The sequence below is a fragment of the Canis lupus genome, chromosome 19 (genome assembly GCF_048164855.1).
Source record: "Canis lupus baileyi chromosome 19, mCanLup2.hap1, whole genome shotgun sequence".
NCBI classification, from domain to species: Eukaryota; Metazoa; Chordata; class Mammalia; order Carnivora; family Canidae; genus Canis; species Canis lupus.
This window is the reverse complement of record NC_132856.1, coordinates 56,513,815-56,530,936: the sequence shown is the minus strand read 5'-3', so window position 1 is coordinate 56,530,936 and position 17,122 is coordinate 56,513,815. Positions and strand designations below refer to the sequence as shown.

General features: G+C 54.9%; 1 protein-coding gene across 5 annotated transcripts in view; it reads left to right on the top strand.

Annotated features, from left to right (window-relative positions):
- Positions 1 to 16,059, top strand: part of UHRF1 (ubiquitin like with PHD and ring finger domains 1) — a 32,352-nt gene extending 16,293 nt beyond the window's left edge. For all 5 annotated transcript variants that reach the window (XM_072787718.1, XM_072787719.1, XM_072787715.1 and 2 more), the window contains 12 exons: positions 3,116 to 3,216; positions 3,331 to 3,517; positions 3,906 to 4,029; positions 4,119 to 4,226; positions 4,492 to 4,596; positions 5,403 to 5,509; positions 7,348 to 7,510; positions 7,587 to 7,724; positions 9,471 to 9,615; positions 9,694 to 9,848; positions 11,634 to 11,738; positions 14,544 to 16,059. In XM_072787718.1, the coding sequence (XP_072643819.1) occupies positions 3,116 to 3,216; positions 3,331 to 3,517; positions 3,906 to 4,029; positions 4,119 to 4,226; positions 4,492 to 4,596; positions 5,403 to 5,509; positions 7,348 to 7,510; positions 7,587 to 7,724; positions 9,471 to 9,615; positions 9,694 to 9,848; positions 11,634 to 11,738; positions 14,544 to 14,690 (1,585 nt within the window). In that variant the 3' untranslated portion in view covers positions 14,691 to 16,059. The remainder of the gene's footprint in view (positions 1 to 3,115; positions 3,217 to 3,330; positions 3,518 to 3,905; positions 4,030 to 4,118; positions 4,227 to 4,491; positions 4,597 to 5,402; positions 5,510 to 7,347; positions 7,511 to 7,586; positions 7,725 to 9,470; positions 9,616 to 9,693; positions 9,849 to 11,633; positions 11,739 to 14,543) is intronic.
- Positions 16,060 to 17,122: the final 1,063 nt, after the last annotated feature.

Here is a 17,122-nt window from a genome sequence, read left to right as displayed (position 1 = left end):
ATTTCTCTTCTTCTGTCTTTCTTGTGGGTTTACCTAAACATGACTTCAGATTCTGTCCAGCTTTGTATGGTCTTTTTTTTTTTTTTTTTTTTTTTTAAGATTTTATTTATTTATTCATGAGAGACCCAGAGAGGGAGAAGCAGGCTCCATGCAGGGATCCCAAGGCAGGACTCGATCCCGGGTCTCCAGGACCATGCCCTGGGCTGAAGGCGGTGCTAAACCGCTGAGCCACCCGGGCTGCCCTGTGTATGGTCTTTTGAATATGTTGCTGTGTATATTTTTCTAAGTGGTTTCTTTGGATTTTACTGCAAACACGTGACCTAGTAGTTGTCACGTTAGCCAGAAACCTGTCTTCACCTACGTCCCTTTGTTCTTACTGAGTAGCAGACGGGGTTAGGATCCTTATCTTCCTTGTGAGTTCTCGAAGTCACAGCTGAGGACTGAAATAATCTGTTGTATGTGCCCACATTTCTGCTCTTTCTGTTATTTATTTGTTTGTTTGTTTATTATTTTTTTATTGGAGCTCAATTTGCCAGCATGTAGCATATCACCCAGTGCTCATCCCGTCAAGTGCCCCCCTCAGTGCCCATTACCCAGTCACCCCAACCCTCCACCCTCTTTCTGTTTTTCTTCTAAATTTCCTTTCCGTATCACTTCCTACCGGTTCAAAGAGCTTCCTCATCCTGTAAGGGGGTGTCTGTTAGCAATGAATTCTGTTGATTTTCCCTCACTGGAGAGTGCTGCCACCACCGTCGTAGACGTGACTCTCAAGCGTTGATTCATTTCATCCATACGTATTTTACAATTCTTTTCTTTTCCTTTCCTTTCCTTTCCTTTCCTTTCCTTTCCTTTCCTTTCCTTTCCTTTCCTTTCATATTCTTTTCCTTTCCTTTCTCCTTTCTTTTCCTTTCCTTTCCTTGGATCATGACCTGAGCCGAAGGCAGATGCTTCACTGACTGAGCCACCCAGGCGCCCCACGATTCATTTCTTTAAAGTGATTCTTCTTGGGATCTCTGGGTGACTCAGCAGGTAAGTGTCTGCCTTTGGCTCAGGGCATGATCCTGGAGTCCAGGGATCAAGTCCCACATCCGGCTACCCGCAGGGAGCCTGCTTCTCCCTGCCTGTGTCTCCGCCTCTCTCATGAGTAAATAAATCTTAAAAATAAAATAAAGTGACTCTTCTTAAACAGGATGATGAGATCGTCCCACAAAGATTTGTTATTTTTTTTTATTTTTTATTTTTTAATTTATGTATTCGTTTTAAGTCCTTTGTATGCCCAGTGTAGGGAACCCATGACCCCAAGATCAAGAGTCACACGCTCCACTGCCTGAGCCAGCAGGGTGCCTCAGTCATAATTCCTTAATAACATGTTCAGTCATTGGTTCGTCTTCCAGTTACCTCACTTTTTGTTCTTAACCATTTGTTTGGTTGGGATGTACACGGACTTCAGACAGGCCGATCTGTGTTTTTTCTTTTCTTTTTTTTTTTTTAAGATCTCATTTATTTATTCATGAGAGAGACCTAGGCAGAAGGAGAAGCAGGCTCCTTGCAGGGAGCCCGATGTGGGACTCGATCCCAGGACCCCAGGATCACGCCCTGAGCCCAAGGCAGACGCTCAACCACTGAGCCACTCAGGCGTCCCTATCTGTATTGTTTAAGTGCCTTTTATCTTCGGTCTCCTGTCCTTTCCTCCTTCCCCCTTTCCTTACCAGGGAGCCTAGTTGTGTGTCCCTCAGGGTCTCCGCAGCCTGGCGTTTGCCTTCTGCACCTCATGGCACCACTCTCTCTGCGCCTCCATCCCCAGGTTTCCTGTGAGCCAGTGGGATCCTCTGCGCCTGCGGGGTGCAGGTCCACAGCTGTGGCCACTTGTACTGGGGAGCATTGGAAATGTGGCCAGGACAGACCAAGACGAGCCGGGAGTGTAAAACACATGCCCGGAGGTCAAGGACTTGGTGCTGGGAAGGAATGTGAAGTAGCGCGTTCAGTGTTCTGTCCTGGTCCTCACACATTGAAATCCTATTTTGTGTACATCAGGTCACATAAAACCCATCACTGATTCTGTCTGTTTTCACTTGATCAGTATGGCTGTTGGAAAATGCAGAATCACACAGGTGGCACATGTTGGGGGCCCCATTGCCTTGCCATTGGGCACTGTTGATAGTGATGTTAGATTGATCCCTGGGGCTCACTTTCCCTTGGAGCTGGAGGAGTTTTTGCATTTTTTAAAAAATATTTTATTTATTCATGAGAAGTACAGAGAAAGAGAGAGAGAGAGGCAGAGACATAGGCAGAGGGAGAAGCAGGCTCCATGCAGGGAGCCCAACGTGGGACTCGATCCCAGGTCTCCAGGATCACGCCCTGGGCCAAAGGCAGCGCTAAACCGCTGGGCCACCAGGACTGCCCAGAGTTTTTGCATTTTGATACAGGGAGACGGATCAGACCTCACCTTTAGGTTTCGTATGTTGGGCCCGGTTTAATCTGTGTTGCCTGCTGAAAGGTTAGAAATTATTCTCTCAGATGCATCACGTAGTGAAACCATGGTTTATAGATTGGACTTCATCTTTTTTTTTTTTTTTTTTAATATTTTATTTATTATTTAAGTCACAGAGAGAAAGAGAGGCAGAGACACAGGCAGAGAGAGAAGCAGGCTCCATGCACCAGGAGCCCGACGTGGGACTCGATCCTGAGTCTCCAGGATCGCGCCCTGGGCCAAAGGCAGGCGCCAAACCGCTGCGCCACCCAGGGATCCCTTTTTTTTTTTTTTTTAAAGATTTTATTCATTTATTCATGAGAGAGGCAGAGACACAGGTAAAGGGAGAAGCAGGCTCCATGCAGGGAGCGACATGGGGGACTTGATCCAGGGACTCCAGGGTCAGGCCCCGGGCCAAAGGCGGCGCCAAACCACTGAGCCACTCAGGGATCCCCTGGCCTTCATCTTCTGATTCAGTAGGACTTGAACTGGCAAGGAGGAGAGCTCAGTGAATGCGTGAGGCCCTGATGGAGCTAGAACCAGAGGTGTTCATGTGCTCTGAGAATGTGTGAGGTGGTACAGTCCCTGCTGATGAGCCTTGGCAGGTTGGCCCGCCAGAATGTTCTAACGCCTTCTGTCTCGCAGGGGTGATTCTCTCAATGACTGTCGGATCATCTTTGTGGACGAGGTGTTCAAGATCGAGCACCCGGGCGAGGGAAGCCCTGTCATTGAAAACCCGATGCGGAGTGAGTTCTGATCCTGCCCTTCTGTGGCCCCCACGTCGGGTGTGGGGTGGGGGCTCCCGCCCCAGCTCCTCTTGGCTGGCCCTGCCTGAGCTGAGCCCAGCCTCCCATGTCCAGGGAAGAGCGGGCCCTCCTGCAAGCATTGCAAGGACGATGAGAGCAAGACCTGCCGGGTGTGTGCCTGTCACCTGTGCGGGGGCAAGCAGGACCCTGACAAGCAGCTCATGTGTGACGAGTGTGACATGGCCTTCCACATATACTGTCTGCGCCCGCCCCTTAGCAGCATTCCCAAGGAGGACGAGTGGTGAGTGGATGGGCTTCGGCCTGGGTGATGAGAAGGCACCTGTCGAATTTCCCCATGTGTCCTGCATCCCAGCTGGATTTATCCTCATCATCATGGGGAGGCATCGTGAAATTCCTGTGGGGGAGGACGGGGTCTAGTCTGCCGTCGGGTAGAATGTTCTAGCTCTGTGCTGCCTGTTGGGCCCACGCGGCTGCCAAGCACTTTGGATGTAGCCCGTGCCATCGGGGGCCTGGACTTCTTGCTTAATGTTAATGAATTTGCACTGGAGTGCTCCCCCTTCCCTGGACTGCGTGGGATGGCAGGGAGCCCGAGGAGCTGGCGTGTCTGCAGCATGGGGCCCCAGGGAGGGGGTGGGTGTGGGCAGGAGGTGATGTCCCTACCGTTACAGGTATTGCCCCGAGTGTCGGAATGATGCCAGTGAGGTGGTGCTGGCCGGGGAGAAGCTGAAGGAGAGTAAGAAGAAGGCGAAGATGGCATCAGCCACGTCCTCCTCGCAGCGGGACTGGGGCAAGGTGAGGTGGCCCCACGCCCCGCGCCCCTGCCTCCCTCCTTGCCCCACAGATGCTCACGCTGCTCTTCCCTCTGTTTCCGGCACGGACAGGGCATGGCGTGTGTGGGGCGTACCAAGGAATGCACCATCGTCCCGTCCAACCACTACGGACCCATCCCGGGGATTCCTGTGGGCACCATGTGGAGGTTCAGAGTCCAGGTACCCTCAGGCTTCCTGGGCTGTGGGGCTGGGCCGACAGGTCCTGGGCGAGGACCACCCTGAGGGCAGGAGGCAGGGTGGACTTCAGGCCAGCTCCTTCCAGGGTGTGGCTCAGACTTGGGGTGTTTGGGGGAGAGGCTTTTATAACAGGTGTGATGCAAGAAGTCAGGGCACTGGCTTTGAAAGTGGGAGCGAGGAGGGTACGGTTGAGCTGCTGTGTGGCAGCCAGTCCCAAAGGTGCCATTTTTCTTGGTGTTTCTCATAGGTCAGTGAGTCAGGGGTCCATCGACCTCACGTGGCGGGCATCCACGGCCGGAGCAACGATGGGGCTTACTCCCTGGTCCTGGCTGGGGGATATGAGGATGATGTGGTGAGTGTGGGTGGAGCTGATCCAGATTTTTAAAAAATTGTGGTAAACACACATAAAATTCACCATCTTAACCATCTCTAAGTGCACAGCTCAGGGCACGAAGCACATCATCCCGTTGCGCACCCACCCCCACCACTGTCTCCAGAACCTTCCATCTCCCACACGGAGACCCCATCCCCAGGAAGCACTTACCCCCCGCCCCCCTCCCCACCTCTGGCTCCCACCATCTCGTCTGTCTCTGTGGATGGGCCTCCTCTGGGGACTCCTGGGAGTAGGGTCCTGCGGGAGGTGTCCTCCTGGGTCTGGGTCCCCTCCCTGAGCCTGGTGTCCTTGGGGTCCGTCCACATGGGGGCAGGTGTCGGGGTGCCTTCCTTCCTGAGGCTGGGTCATTCGTATTCCCACATGTGGATGGACCGGACTGTGTTTATCCTTCATCCATCAATGGATGGTGAGGTGGTTTCCGTGTTTAGCTGTTGTGAATAATGCTGCTGCATACGTGGGTGTGCACACAGCTCTTCAAGACCCTGTTTTCAATTCCTTTGTGTACAGACCCAGAAATGGGACTGCTGGACCGTATGGTAATTCTTAATTTTTGAGGAACCTTCACGCCATTGTCCTTAGCGGCTGTGCCAGTTTGCATCCCTCTGACAGCACATGGCAGCCCAAGTTCTCCACGTCCCTGTCAGGACCTGTCCTTTTGTTTCTTTAACAGCTGACATCCTGACAGGGGTGTGTGGGGTTGTTTTCAGTGGAGTGTCTCCTTTCCTGTGTGTGGAGAGCTCAGCCCGCCCATCTCTCTGTTTCAGGACCACGGGAACTCTTTCACGTACACGGGCAGCGGTGGTCGGGACCTTTCTGGCAACAAACGGACTGCAGAACAGTCTTGTGATCAGAAGCTCACCAACACCAACAGGTTTGCAAAAAAAGAGGTTTTCTCATTTCATCAACGGCTGCTCCTGCCTCGTCCTCTGGCAGCTACACAGGGGAGGAGCGGGTTGGTTCTCTTTTGGGGTGTCATGTCCAGGAAGTTAGATTCCCACTGAGAGTGTGATGGAATGTAGAGATGATGAACATCCGTTTTTCCCCTTCTGTTTGCTAAACACTTGGAAGTCACTCAGACTTGTTAAAGCAAACTTTTTTTCCTAAAAGGCCAGATAATAAGTATTTTTGGCTTTCTGGGCCGCACGGCCTTTGTTGTAATCACTCGACTCTGCCATAATGGCACAAAAGCAGCCACAGAGCCCATGTCGAGGAACAAGCATGGCTGTGTTCCAGTAAAACTTTATTTGCAAAACCAGGCAGTGGGCCAGAGATGGCTGACCCCGGACTGCAGGATGGGGAAGGACCTTGTAGGCATAAAAAAGCATTATAAAGCCAAAGGAAAAGATAGAGAATTGATAACTTAAGTATTATAAGTTACATCAATAGATCCTGTACATAAAATGAAAAGACAGATAAGTATTTAGGAGAGGAGTCGACTACAAACATGACCTATGACAGTTATGGTCTTATACGTAAAGAGCTCTGCTAATCAATGAGAAAAATTAATAGAGAAAAGCAAAGGACATACAGCTCCTTCATAAGAGCAATGCAGATCTCCAGTGACCGTGAAAACTTGTTCCACTCTGGTAACAGAAGAAACCCAAATAGAAGCAATGGTTAGATACTATTTATTTCCCCTGTAAAATCGGCCCCGAATTCTAAGATGTTGAGAAATGCCAAGACACAGACTAGTGTTCCACTGTTGGTGGAAATACAGATGGTTGCCACCTTCCCAGAAAGCTCTTGACCTGTGTGCGTGAAGAGCCTTGAAAACATCCTCACCTGTGACCCTATAAATCAACTTCGAAAATGTGTTTGAGCCACGAGGATGTGAAAATTTGATAACGTAGCGATATTTATTATACCATTATCTAAAATGGCAAAATGAGAGTAGCCAAATACCAAATAAAAGGAGGGAGGGAAGCTTGCATTAGCGTGTTGGTCTAGTGGAGTATTTTAATTTCGGTAGCTGTTAAAAGCCCGTGGTCGGGAAAGGCTGGCAGGTGTGAGGCCTGCCCCGAGCTCACGGCACGGATGACGGGGGCACACGCCTCCGCAGTCGTCCTGGAGGAAGTGCTGGCTGCACATGGCGAACTGCCACGTGTCCGCAGCTCTTCTCTCCTTCCCGGTGACAAAGACACTGCCACTGCGTCCGTGCTGAGCCCCAGCCCCGGTCTTGTCCCGGGCCTCCATGCCCCTCGGTGGGACTGCCCTGCCAGGGTTCACGTGCCCCCACCCAGTGTCTTACTGTCCCCTTGGCCCTGGGAACAAAAAACCACACAGATGGGTGGTTTAAAACCACAGGAATTTATTCTTGCGTGATTCTGGGGCCCAGACTCTGAAGTCGAGGGGTGGGCAAGGCCGTGCTCCCTCTGAAACCTCTGGGGTTAGATCTTCCCCGCCTCCCCCCTTCTCCCAGCTTCTGGGGGCTACCGGCTTGTGGATACATCCCTTCAGCCTTTGCCTCCTTCATGTGCTGCCCCTCCCATGCCCCTGCCCGCACCACCCTTTCCTTATGAGGACACCCGTTACTGTTTCGGGGGCCACGCTGGTCCTTTTTGATGGCCTCTGAACTTGACTCCATCTGTCGTCACCCTCATTTCAAAGAAGGTCACAGTTGCAGGTTCTAGGGGTGAGCGTATGACCATCTCCTCTGGTGGGGGGACATTATCTAACCCACCCCTCGTGGGGCCCCGCTTCTGCCCCCAGGGCGCTGGCTCTGAACTGCAGCGCCCCCATCAATGACCGCAAGGGGGCCGAGGCCAAAGACTGGCGATCCGGGAAGCCCGTGCGGGTGGTGAGGAACGTGAAGGGTCGCAAGCATAGCAAATACGCCCCGGCCGAAGGCAACCGATACGACGGCATCTACAAGGTGAGTGGCCCTCCCTGCACCTGCCAGGCCCCCTCCAGCCCTGGACGTTGCTGACCTTGCTCACACCTCCCCACAGGTCGTGAGGTACTGGCCAGAGAAGGGGAAATCGGGTTTCCTGGTGTGGCGCTACCTCCTGCGGAGGGACGACACGGAACCTGGCCCCTGGACCAAGGAAGGGAAGGACCGGATCAAGAAGCTGGGGCTGACCATGCAGGTACGTCCAGGCTCGGCCTGCCGCTTGCCGCCCTGGAGCTCAGCTCTGGACTCCTTGGGCCTGTATGGTGCCTAATGCTGCCCAGCCCAGCCCCAGAGCTGCCCAGCTTTGAGTCTTGTCTTCCTGGCTGGTCAGTGGGGATCGTGGCAGAGCCGGCCACAGGGAGCTTTGCGCAGCGAGTGCCTGGCCGGCTGGAGCCTGCCTTTCGGCCGGAAGCCCTCTCAGCTTTCTGTTTACTTAATGATTTGCAGGCACCAAGCTGCTGGCACCTCGCTGGCTGTATCATTTGGGTTCTTTAGCCAGTAGATCTTGGGGCAGGGGGCAGGTAGGCAGGTAGTGGTTGTGTCTTTGCATTCGTAGTTTGAGGGTGGAGGGCCAGACTTCCTTGTGAGAGTTGTGCTCAGGGAGGAGTTCATGCAGAATCCGTGTGGAATCCGGGTTCTTCCTTTTTGCTAGGCTCCACGCCTCCTCCAAGCATGCAAACCCACAAAACCGGTGGGATGTGGGGAGGAATGCTCCCTCCGAGCCCTCACTCACCTCCTCACAGCAGCTGGGTCTCCCATCTCCTGATCCCATCACCCAGGGTTTACCCGGTGCGCGGCGCGCCTTTTCTGCACCATAATTATGGTGTTTCTGTTCATTATGGCGAGTCTCTTTACAGCTGATAACTCAGTGTGGGACTATTTAAGGAATCTTAATTGCTACTGAGAATCAGATAGCGCCTCCCCCCGGGGGTCACAAAGAGTTGTCTTTTGAACATGATGTTTGTACCATGGAGAATTTCAGAAGCAAAGGAACCGGGGAGAAAAATAGCCAAGGGACGGGAGCACCAGCGTTTGCTGAGAGTATTTGTGACTTCACGCTTGTGTTGCTGAAGAAGCCTGACGGTTTCTAGGTGACACATGGGGAAATCCCGCATGATTGGAGTTGCCTTAGAGCTGGGGTTATAACCCAGTAATGCTTGCTAGACCCTGGAGGAGCCCCAGACTCCTCAACATGAGGTTGGCAAGCAAAGTCCTTGGGGCCACTTTCTTGTACTCCGGGGGTGCCTGGGTGGCTCAGTCGGTTAAGTGTCTGCCTTCAGCTCAGGGCGTGATCCAGGGTCCTAGGATCGAGTCCCACATCCAGCTCCCTGCTCAGGGGGAGCCTGCTTCTCCTTTGCCTTTGCCCCTCCCCCTGCTTGTGTTCCCTCTCTCTCTCTCTCTCTCTTTCTCCTTCTCTTTCCCTCTCTCTCTCTCTCTCTCTCTCTGTCAAATAAATACAATGTTAAAGACATGAAGTTCTCTGGAGGCCCAGCCACGCCCATTCATTCCCTTCTGGGCTCTGCCGGCCTTTGGGCTCCAGCGGAGCTCTGAAGCTGGAGACACTGCTGCCAGCCCCTGGTGGGAAGGGTTTGCCTACCTCTGAATTAATGAGGATAATAATCAGCTCCTCTTACTTGCTAGATCTGATGCTAAGCACTTTCTGTGCATTCCCATGTTTACTGCTTCGCCTCTGCCCTATAGGGTGCATGTTGCGCCCTCAACCCGTTTATTCCTGGTAAGTCTGGCAATTAGAGATTGGCCAGAGGCTCCCTAGAGGCTGTCGGGAGCAGGAGTCCCGAGACCCTGAGGCTACCTCGGGGCTGGGGAGGGAGTGTCAACAACGTGAGGGGTGTGGGGGGAGGGTGGGCAGGGCGTCGGGTGACACAGGCCCTGGTCCCTGGCCCCTCTGTGCTCTTCACGGCCCAACTCCACCCTCTTGCAGTATCCGGAAGGCTACCTGGAGGCCCGGGCCAGAAAGGAGAAGGAGAAGGAGAACAGCAAGAGAGAGGCCGAGGAGGAGGAGGGGGAGGAGGAAGAGGAGGGCTTCACGTCCCCCAGGAAGGGCAAGCGCAAGAGCAAGTCCAGAGGTGGGTGTCTCTGCGGCAGCAGCCATGTGTGTGCGCTCGCCGCCCGCCCACTCTTAACGCACCGCTCCGTCCCGGCAGGTGGCAAGGGCGGTGCTGGGTCCCCAGGAGGGACACCTAAGAAAAGCAAAGTGGAGCCCTACAGCCTCACGGCCCAGCAGAGCAGCCTCATCAAGGAGGACGAGAGCAACACTAAGCTGTGGAGCGAGATCCTCAAGTCGCTCAAAGATGGGCCGGTGAGTGCCCCCCCCCGCCAACCTCCACCCCACCCATCCTGGGCGACCTCTCCTCTCATCTTCATTTGTGCAGCAAAATAGAAACAGTTCACCACCTTAACCATCTCTAGGTGCACAGTTCAGGGCACCGAGCATGCTCACCCTGGTGTGCACCCTCCCCCACCACCATCTCCAGAACCTTCTGTCTCCCCACATGGAGACCTGTCCCCAGGAAGCACTGACCTCCCACCCACCCCCTGCCCCAGCCCTGGCTCCCCCCACCTCCTCTCTGTCTCTGTGGATGGGCCTCCTCTGGGGACCTCCTGGGAGTGGGGTCATGCAGGAGGCGTCCTTCTGGGTCTGGGTCCCCTCCCTGAGCCCAGTGTCCTCGGGGCCTGTCCATGTGGTAGCAGGTGTCAGGGTCCCTTTCTTCCTAAGGCTGGATCGTTCGTATTCCAGCGTGTGAACGGACCACACTGGGTGTGTCCATTCACCTGTAGGGACACTGGCTTGCTTGCCCCTCTGCCTGCTGTGACCTTGCTGCTGGGCGCACGGGGTGTGAATGTGCCAGCTTGCCCCCTCGTGTACCATCCCAGGCACGGGACTGCTGGATCCTAAGGTCCATCTGTGTTCAGCTTTCTGAGGAACTGCCAAAGCAGGCCTATTTTCGGTCTTCCTGCCCTGAGTGAGATGAGTGACAGGGATGGGTCACCATAAGTGAACAGCTCGGTCCTCTGGCCACTGCCATACCTGGCGGGAACGGGCTCTGAGTCCGATACATACCCTTGGAGTCTGCCTGTCGCCTCTGTTGTCCGCTCCTGGCCCTGGTCCTCGGGTCTCGGGGCCTCAGCCCTCGCGGTTCCCTCAGCCTGGAGTACCTGCCCCCACGGTGCTCCCACACGAGTCCCCTGCAGCACCCGTGACAAATGACCACCGGCTTGGTGGCTCAAAACAACGTGAAATTCTGGAGGGCAGGAGCCCAAAGTGGGTCTTTGGGGGCTAAGCACAGGCATGGGCAGGGCTGGTTCTTTCCAGAGGCTCCAGGACAAAAAGGTTCCCTACGCTTTCCAGTTTCAGGAGGTGGCAACATCCTTGGCCCCAGGCTCAGTGGCCACGTGGCCTTCTCTGGGGGTCAGACCTCCCTCTGTCCTCTTCACACAGGGGCCCTTGTGATGAAGTGAGCCACCAGAGTGACTTAGGATATAGCCCCATCTCAGGGTCCTGAATCCCACCTGCAAAGTCCCTTTACCCCATGAGGTGTCCTGCACGAGTCCCGGAATTCAGATGTGGCATCCGGAGGCCCGAGCCCCAGCCGGCCACGTGCCCTCCAGGTTGCCTTCTCCATGGAGCGCTGATCGCCGGTCTTCCAGGGCTCTGCCCGCCCCGTCCCCTGCTGTCCTCCCCCAGGACCGCCGTGATGTTCTGTCCCTGTCCGGCTCCTCTTTGGTCTCCCCCACTGGCCTCCACACTCTATGTTGGCAACTTCTGTTTTACCCTCCGAGGGGCCCTGACGCCCAGGCAGCGTGCAGCCAGGACCAGTTTGGCACCAGTTTACTGAGGGGCTGAGATGCCCGCCTGAGGAGCTGCCGAGGAACGCGCCTTTGCCTCCAGGCTGGGCGTGCTCTGGGCCTCCGCTCTCATGGTCCTGCTGGTCCCTGGTCCCACTCGGTGTGACCCTGGGCGTGGCCTGGCCTCCGGGCTTCTATGTTCTTGTCTTAGAGCTGCCTCTGGGCCCTGGGTGGGGGGCACCATTCGGACACTGTCGGGGAGGGGGTGTCTGTACCGTGCTCACTCGCTCTCCTCCAGTTCCAGAAGTTCCTGAGTAAGGTGGAGGAGGCGTTCCAGTGCATCTGCTGCCAGGAGCTGGTGTATCGCCCCATCACGACCGTGTGCCAGCATAACGTGTGCAAGGTGAGCAGGGTGGCCGCGGGGCCCGGGTGGAGGGTGCTCAGAGGGACATTGTGACCACCGTTGCCCTATACCTGCCACCCCCTCTGGCTTGGCTTCTGTGTGCTCCTGGGTCCCAGGCCTCCCAGGGCCCGCTCGTCCTCGTCCAGGTGGCCCTCTAGCCTTTATCGCGGGCTCCCATCACCCCCTCCCGTGCTCCTCACACTCGCGTGTCCCCTCCATGCTGTAGAGTAAAACAGTACCTGTGCCACCCTGCGCACCTCCTCGTGACCTTGAGCCACGCTGGTCCTCTGCCTCAGGAGTGTTGTCTAGTTGTTCCTTCCCTGGAATGTTCTCCCCCAGCCTCCTTTCGGGCTGGGGGTCCAGGGCTGGAGAGGATGGGTGACAGTTCTGGCCCAAGGTCTGGTTATAACAGATGGTGACTGAGCGTGATGTGGACTGGGATGGAGAGTATGAGGTGCTGGGCTCTTAGAGGAGCAGGAGGGAGGGCTTCCTAGAAGTGGCATCTCGGGAAGGGAGAATGCCCTGTGTGGAAGCCTGGACAGGCAGGTCGGACCAGCTGGGGCCTGTAGGGAACGAGGGCTGGGAGGTGAGCCTGGAGGGTGGTTGGTCTTAGGGCTGGACTGGAAGAGAGATGTGGGGCGGGGGGCCAGTGTGGGGGGAGGTGGGGTGGCCAGGGTCTCCTCTGCAGCTGCGCTGACGCTGGGGTGGGCCGTTCTCTGCGGGGGCGTCCCGGGCAGCATCCCTGGCCCCATACCCTCCGTGCCAGGAGCACCCCCCAGTCGTGATGGCCACAGAGGTCCCCGACACCACCCCGAGTGCCCTGGAGGCAGCGTCGCTCGGTTGGGTGCACTGGCATGTGGGGATGGTTTTGTTTTTGTTATTGTTTTTTTGTAGCGTCTTGTAGTTCGAGTGGGTCGGTAGGAACTTATGGGCAGTGCAGGCAGGCAGCTGTGGAAGGGACTGTCCCGGCCTCCTGCCCACTCTTGCTCTCTGAGTCACTGGCCCCCTTTCCTGCCTTGGGCCCATTTTGGTCCAGGCTCCTGCGTCAGCTGTCATACCAGGGGAGGGACTCAGGGACCACCAAGCAGTGTGGAGGGTCCCCCCTTCACTTTTCTGTCCATGAGCTGTGCCGTGTGGCCCCATTAGTCCCTTCGGTGGTGTGGCCTGGGAAAGCCACGCAGGCCCTCTGAGCCTCTGTCGCCTTGGTGCCAAAGGACGGAGCGACACCTTCCCTGCCAGCTTGTGTGCCATGGTGGCCTGGGCCGGTGGGACTTGGCGGGTCAGGCCGCAGAAATGGAGTCGGCTGTGGGGAGTGCAACACCGAGCCTCTCGGCAGAGCCAGTGTGGGTGCTGTGGATGCGGGGGCTGCTGGCCGCTGGTACTGTAGGAACCCCAGCCTCCGAGTGGTCCTAGGGAGACCGCTTTGCCTGCTTGTCCCAGCAGCTGATTTTCTTCTTCTATTAAATAATTTTATTGTAGTAAAATAGACCCAACATAAAAATTTCTATCTTAACCACTTAGAGTGCACAGCTCAGGGCACGAAGCACACTCACCCCACCATGTAGCCCCCCTCCCCCGTCTCCAGAATCTTCCATCTCCCCACACGAGACCCTGTCCCTGGGAAGCATGGACCCCCCCCCCGCCCCACCCCTGGCTCCCACCATCTCCTGTTGTCTCTGTGGACAGGCCTCCTCTGGGAGGTGGGGTCATGCAGGACGTGTCCTTCTGGGTCTGGCTTCTCTCCCTGAGCCTGGTGTCCTCAGGGTCCATCCACGTGGTGGCAGGTGGCAGGATATCACCCCCCCTTTTTTTTAAGTGGCTCGATTCCCAGCGTGGAGCCCAAGGCAGGGCTTGAACTCACAACCCTGAGATAGAGACCTGAGCTGAGACCAAGAGTCGGATGTGAAGCGGCTGAGCCACCCAGGCACCCCTCCTCCTTTCTCTCTAAGGCTGGATAATCTTCCGGCATGCAGTTGGACCTTGCGGCGTCTCCATCTCTGGCTGTTGTGGGTAATGCCACAGCCCAGAACCTGACTTTTCAACGCTGAATCATAGTTGTTTTGGACAGAAGGAACTGCCCTGGGTCTCTGGCATCAAGGTTGTAGGCTTTATTGAAAAAAGAATTGAGTGTTTACAAATGGAAGCTGAAGCCACAGCCTGTGCCTAGAAGTGGACGTGCGGTGGCTTCAGCAGGCGTGTCCCCGTGGTGACCTCTACCCCTTCACCCAGCTCCCTGACCCCATCCTTCAGGTGTGTGTGCACCTGCGTGCCCAGTCCGGCCGGGCAGGCAGCGTCCTCCCTGTGTCTCCGAGCGGGAAGCTGGCTCTCCAGGGCACGTCCACCTTGTAGCTCTGTTCCTGCCTGGCGTTCCTCTCCAGCTGTCACTTGGTTGAGGATTGTCTGGCTCAGGGCCAGAGATCCTGCCTTCCTTTCATCCTTCCTTCATTCTCATCGGTGCATATTTATTGAACACGTATTCTGTGTTGGTGCGGGTGCTGTTTGAAGACAAGTAGGGTTCAGATCTTCTGATGCTCCAGGGTCATCGGGGAAGGGTCCTCTGAGGAGGTGACTAGAGCCGAGGCATGAATGGCAGGACTGTCAGGTGGCACGAGTTGCAAGTGCCACGGCCTGGAGGCCAGGGTGAGCTTGGAGTCTTTGAGGAGCCCCAGGGAGGCCAGCCTAGAGGCAGAAAGTGAGACCGAGGGTCAGGAGGGGCCTCTGGACCCTGTGAGAAGTCGGTTACTGTTGCTCACTCCACACGGGGGGCCGCGGGGACACTGCCTCTCACTCTACCCTCTCTTGCAGGACTGCCTGGACAGATCCTTCCGGGCTCAGGTGTTCAGCTGCCCGGCCTGCCGCTACGACCTGGGCCGGAGTTATGCCATGCAGGTGAACCAGCCGCTGCAGGCCATCCTCAACCAGCTCTTCCCCGGCTACGGCAGCGGGCGGTGATCCTCAAGCACTTCTCGCCGGCAGTTTTTAAAAAAACGTGTCTTGGGGGTCTCTGCCCCCTATTTGGTTTTTAGTGGGCTTAACTTAAACATGTAGTTTTTCCTCCACTCCCTAAAAAGCCTTGTCTTCCTGGTTTTGTTTTGTGTTTTTTTTTTTTTTTTTTTTAACCTATAAATTTTCAGGAGTTTGTATTACGGCTCAAAGAAAGAGAAAGTTGGACTTCTCAGTGTTTTTATTTTGGTTTTTAAAAAAATACCAAGCCTGCAGTTGATCAGCAAAAAAACAAACAAAAAAATCTTTTCTGAAGATGGAATGAAAAATGCCTTGGCGCGAAGGCTGCTTGTGTCCCCAGCGCCAAGTTCCCACGAGTTCCCGCCGCCGAACAAGAAGGCGCCCGGCCGCCTAGAACAATCTCTTCAAGGTGTGTGGCTTCGGCCCCCCGAAGTGGAACCTGGGCGCATCTCCCTGACGGCATCCTGCCGCCTACAAGCCAGTGGCCGGGGTGTCCCTGGCCCCGCCATCGCCCGCCGGGAAGGTGGCGAGAAGAGGGGCCGTCCTGGCCGGCGGTGTGGACTCCTGTCCCGAAGCCATGCACCCCCCCTCCCCCCGTGCGCTTCCGTGTTGCACCCCTGCACGCAGAGCCCTCTGCCCAGGTGACGGAGGGGGGAACCACTGCGGCCGCTGGACTGCCCTGCGCGGGGCCGGGCGTGCGGCCAAGGGCCAGCCCACCCGCAGCACCGCGGAAGCACATGTTCAAAGCCATGTTCAAGTGCCTTGGGGTCTTTCTTCTGTTGTAAACACGGGGCTCTCTTTTAGCACTGAATTGTTGAAAACGCCAGCCAGGTTCTGAAACTGGGGTTAGCCAGTTCTTCCCGATACCGGGTGAGTGTTTGGGGGTGATTTCATTTCTGTGGATCCTTTCAATTGAATGGTCAGCTCACCAACTGAGAATTATAAGAGGGAATTTTTTGGGTTATTTTTTTTTTTAAGTACTTTTTTTAAATGAATTTTTTTTGTAGTTATTGTATATGTACCAAGAAAGCTATAACTTAGGGTTTGGTTGTGTTTTTGTTTCATGTTTTTTTTTTTTTTTCTCCTTCGGTTTTGTATTTTTTGGAATGATTTGTTAATTTTTCTAACTTTACCAAAGTTTGCAGCTTTTACCTCAATAGAACAGGAATATTTTAAATCACATAACTGCAGACAAACTGGAGAGATACTGTTTTAAAGTTTTTCTTTTCTCCTTCTTATTAGATTTGTTAATGTATTAGGAAGAAACCACGAAATCCCGTGTAGGCTTTTTCTAAAAAGTTCAATATTCTTTGTCCAGATTTTTAGATTCTCAGAATAAATGCCTTTTACAGATGCATTGGGGCTGTGTCTTCTCCTGTTCACGAGTTGTTCTTGAGGCGCTCTGTGCCTCTTCACCGGAGCCTGGGGACACGGAGCTGGCAAGTGGCATCATTCCCGCTCAGGGGACAGGACAGGGTCGAAGACGGAGTGGTGCGCTGTGGGTCTAAGTGCCACTCAGGAGGTGTCAGGCTTTGACTTTTACACAGTCCCCAAACCCGAGCCCAGGGGCATATCCAGCCCTCCAGCTTGGAACCGCGTGTCCCATAACACTCAGCAAGGTGAGTGGCACTGTCCCCACTTACTAGCGAGGAAAGAGCCATGCCCTCCATTAGGAGAGGGGCCTGAGTCAGCAACCAGAAGTCACGTGACCCTGAAGAGGCCTTGGGAAATTTGGGCACCAATGTGGGTCCTGAGGACCTGAAATGCTGTCTCTAGCTGAAGTCGGAGGCCGAGGAAGGGGCAGGTGTCGACTGCAGGGAAGGAGCAGCTCCACGCTGCAGAGGCATTATTCACACCGACCTCTTCCCTGCACCTTTTATTGATGATCAAGGAGTGATGTGGGCAGATCTGACTTGATAACGAAAAAGTTCTGTCTCTCTTGGTCCTTAAAAGTGTGCCAAGTGTGCCCTTGAAAGCACGCTGGGTGGGGGGTGGGGCTGCTTCGTGGGGCTGACGAGCATGTTCTAGGTTGGCTGATGGCCGCACACATCTGGGGATGTACCGAAATCCTTCGAGTTGTTTGCTTCTTGAATGGGTCAGTTGTACGGCAGATGAGTTCCATCTCAAATGTCAAGTGTGACCATGAAATAGAAGTAGGAGCGACGCCCAGCTATGAGGAGCAGAGGAAATGCCGGGACTGTCCCCAGGCGGGCGCTGCTCCCAGGGGCAGAAGTCACAGAGGTGGGCTCCTTGTTGACACTGATGGCTTTTTAGATGTTTCACTCGTTTTGAAAGTTAAGGACAATGCCACTGTTAAAAATGAGCAAAATCCAGAAAAATGTATCGAATTGCTATGCAGAAAAAAATCACAACATCAGGCATGTTGCTTTCCTGGTCGGGTTGGATTTGGTTTGGTTTTT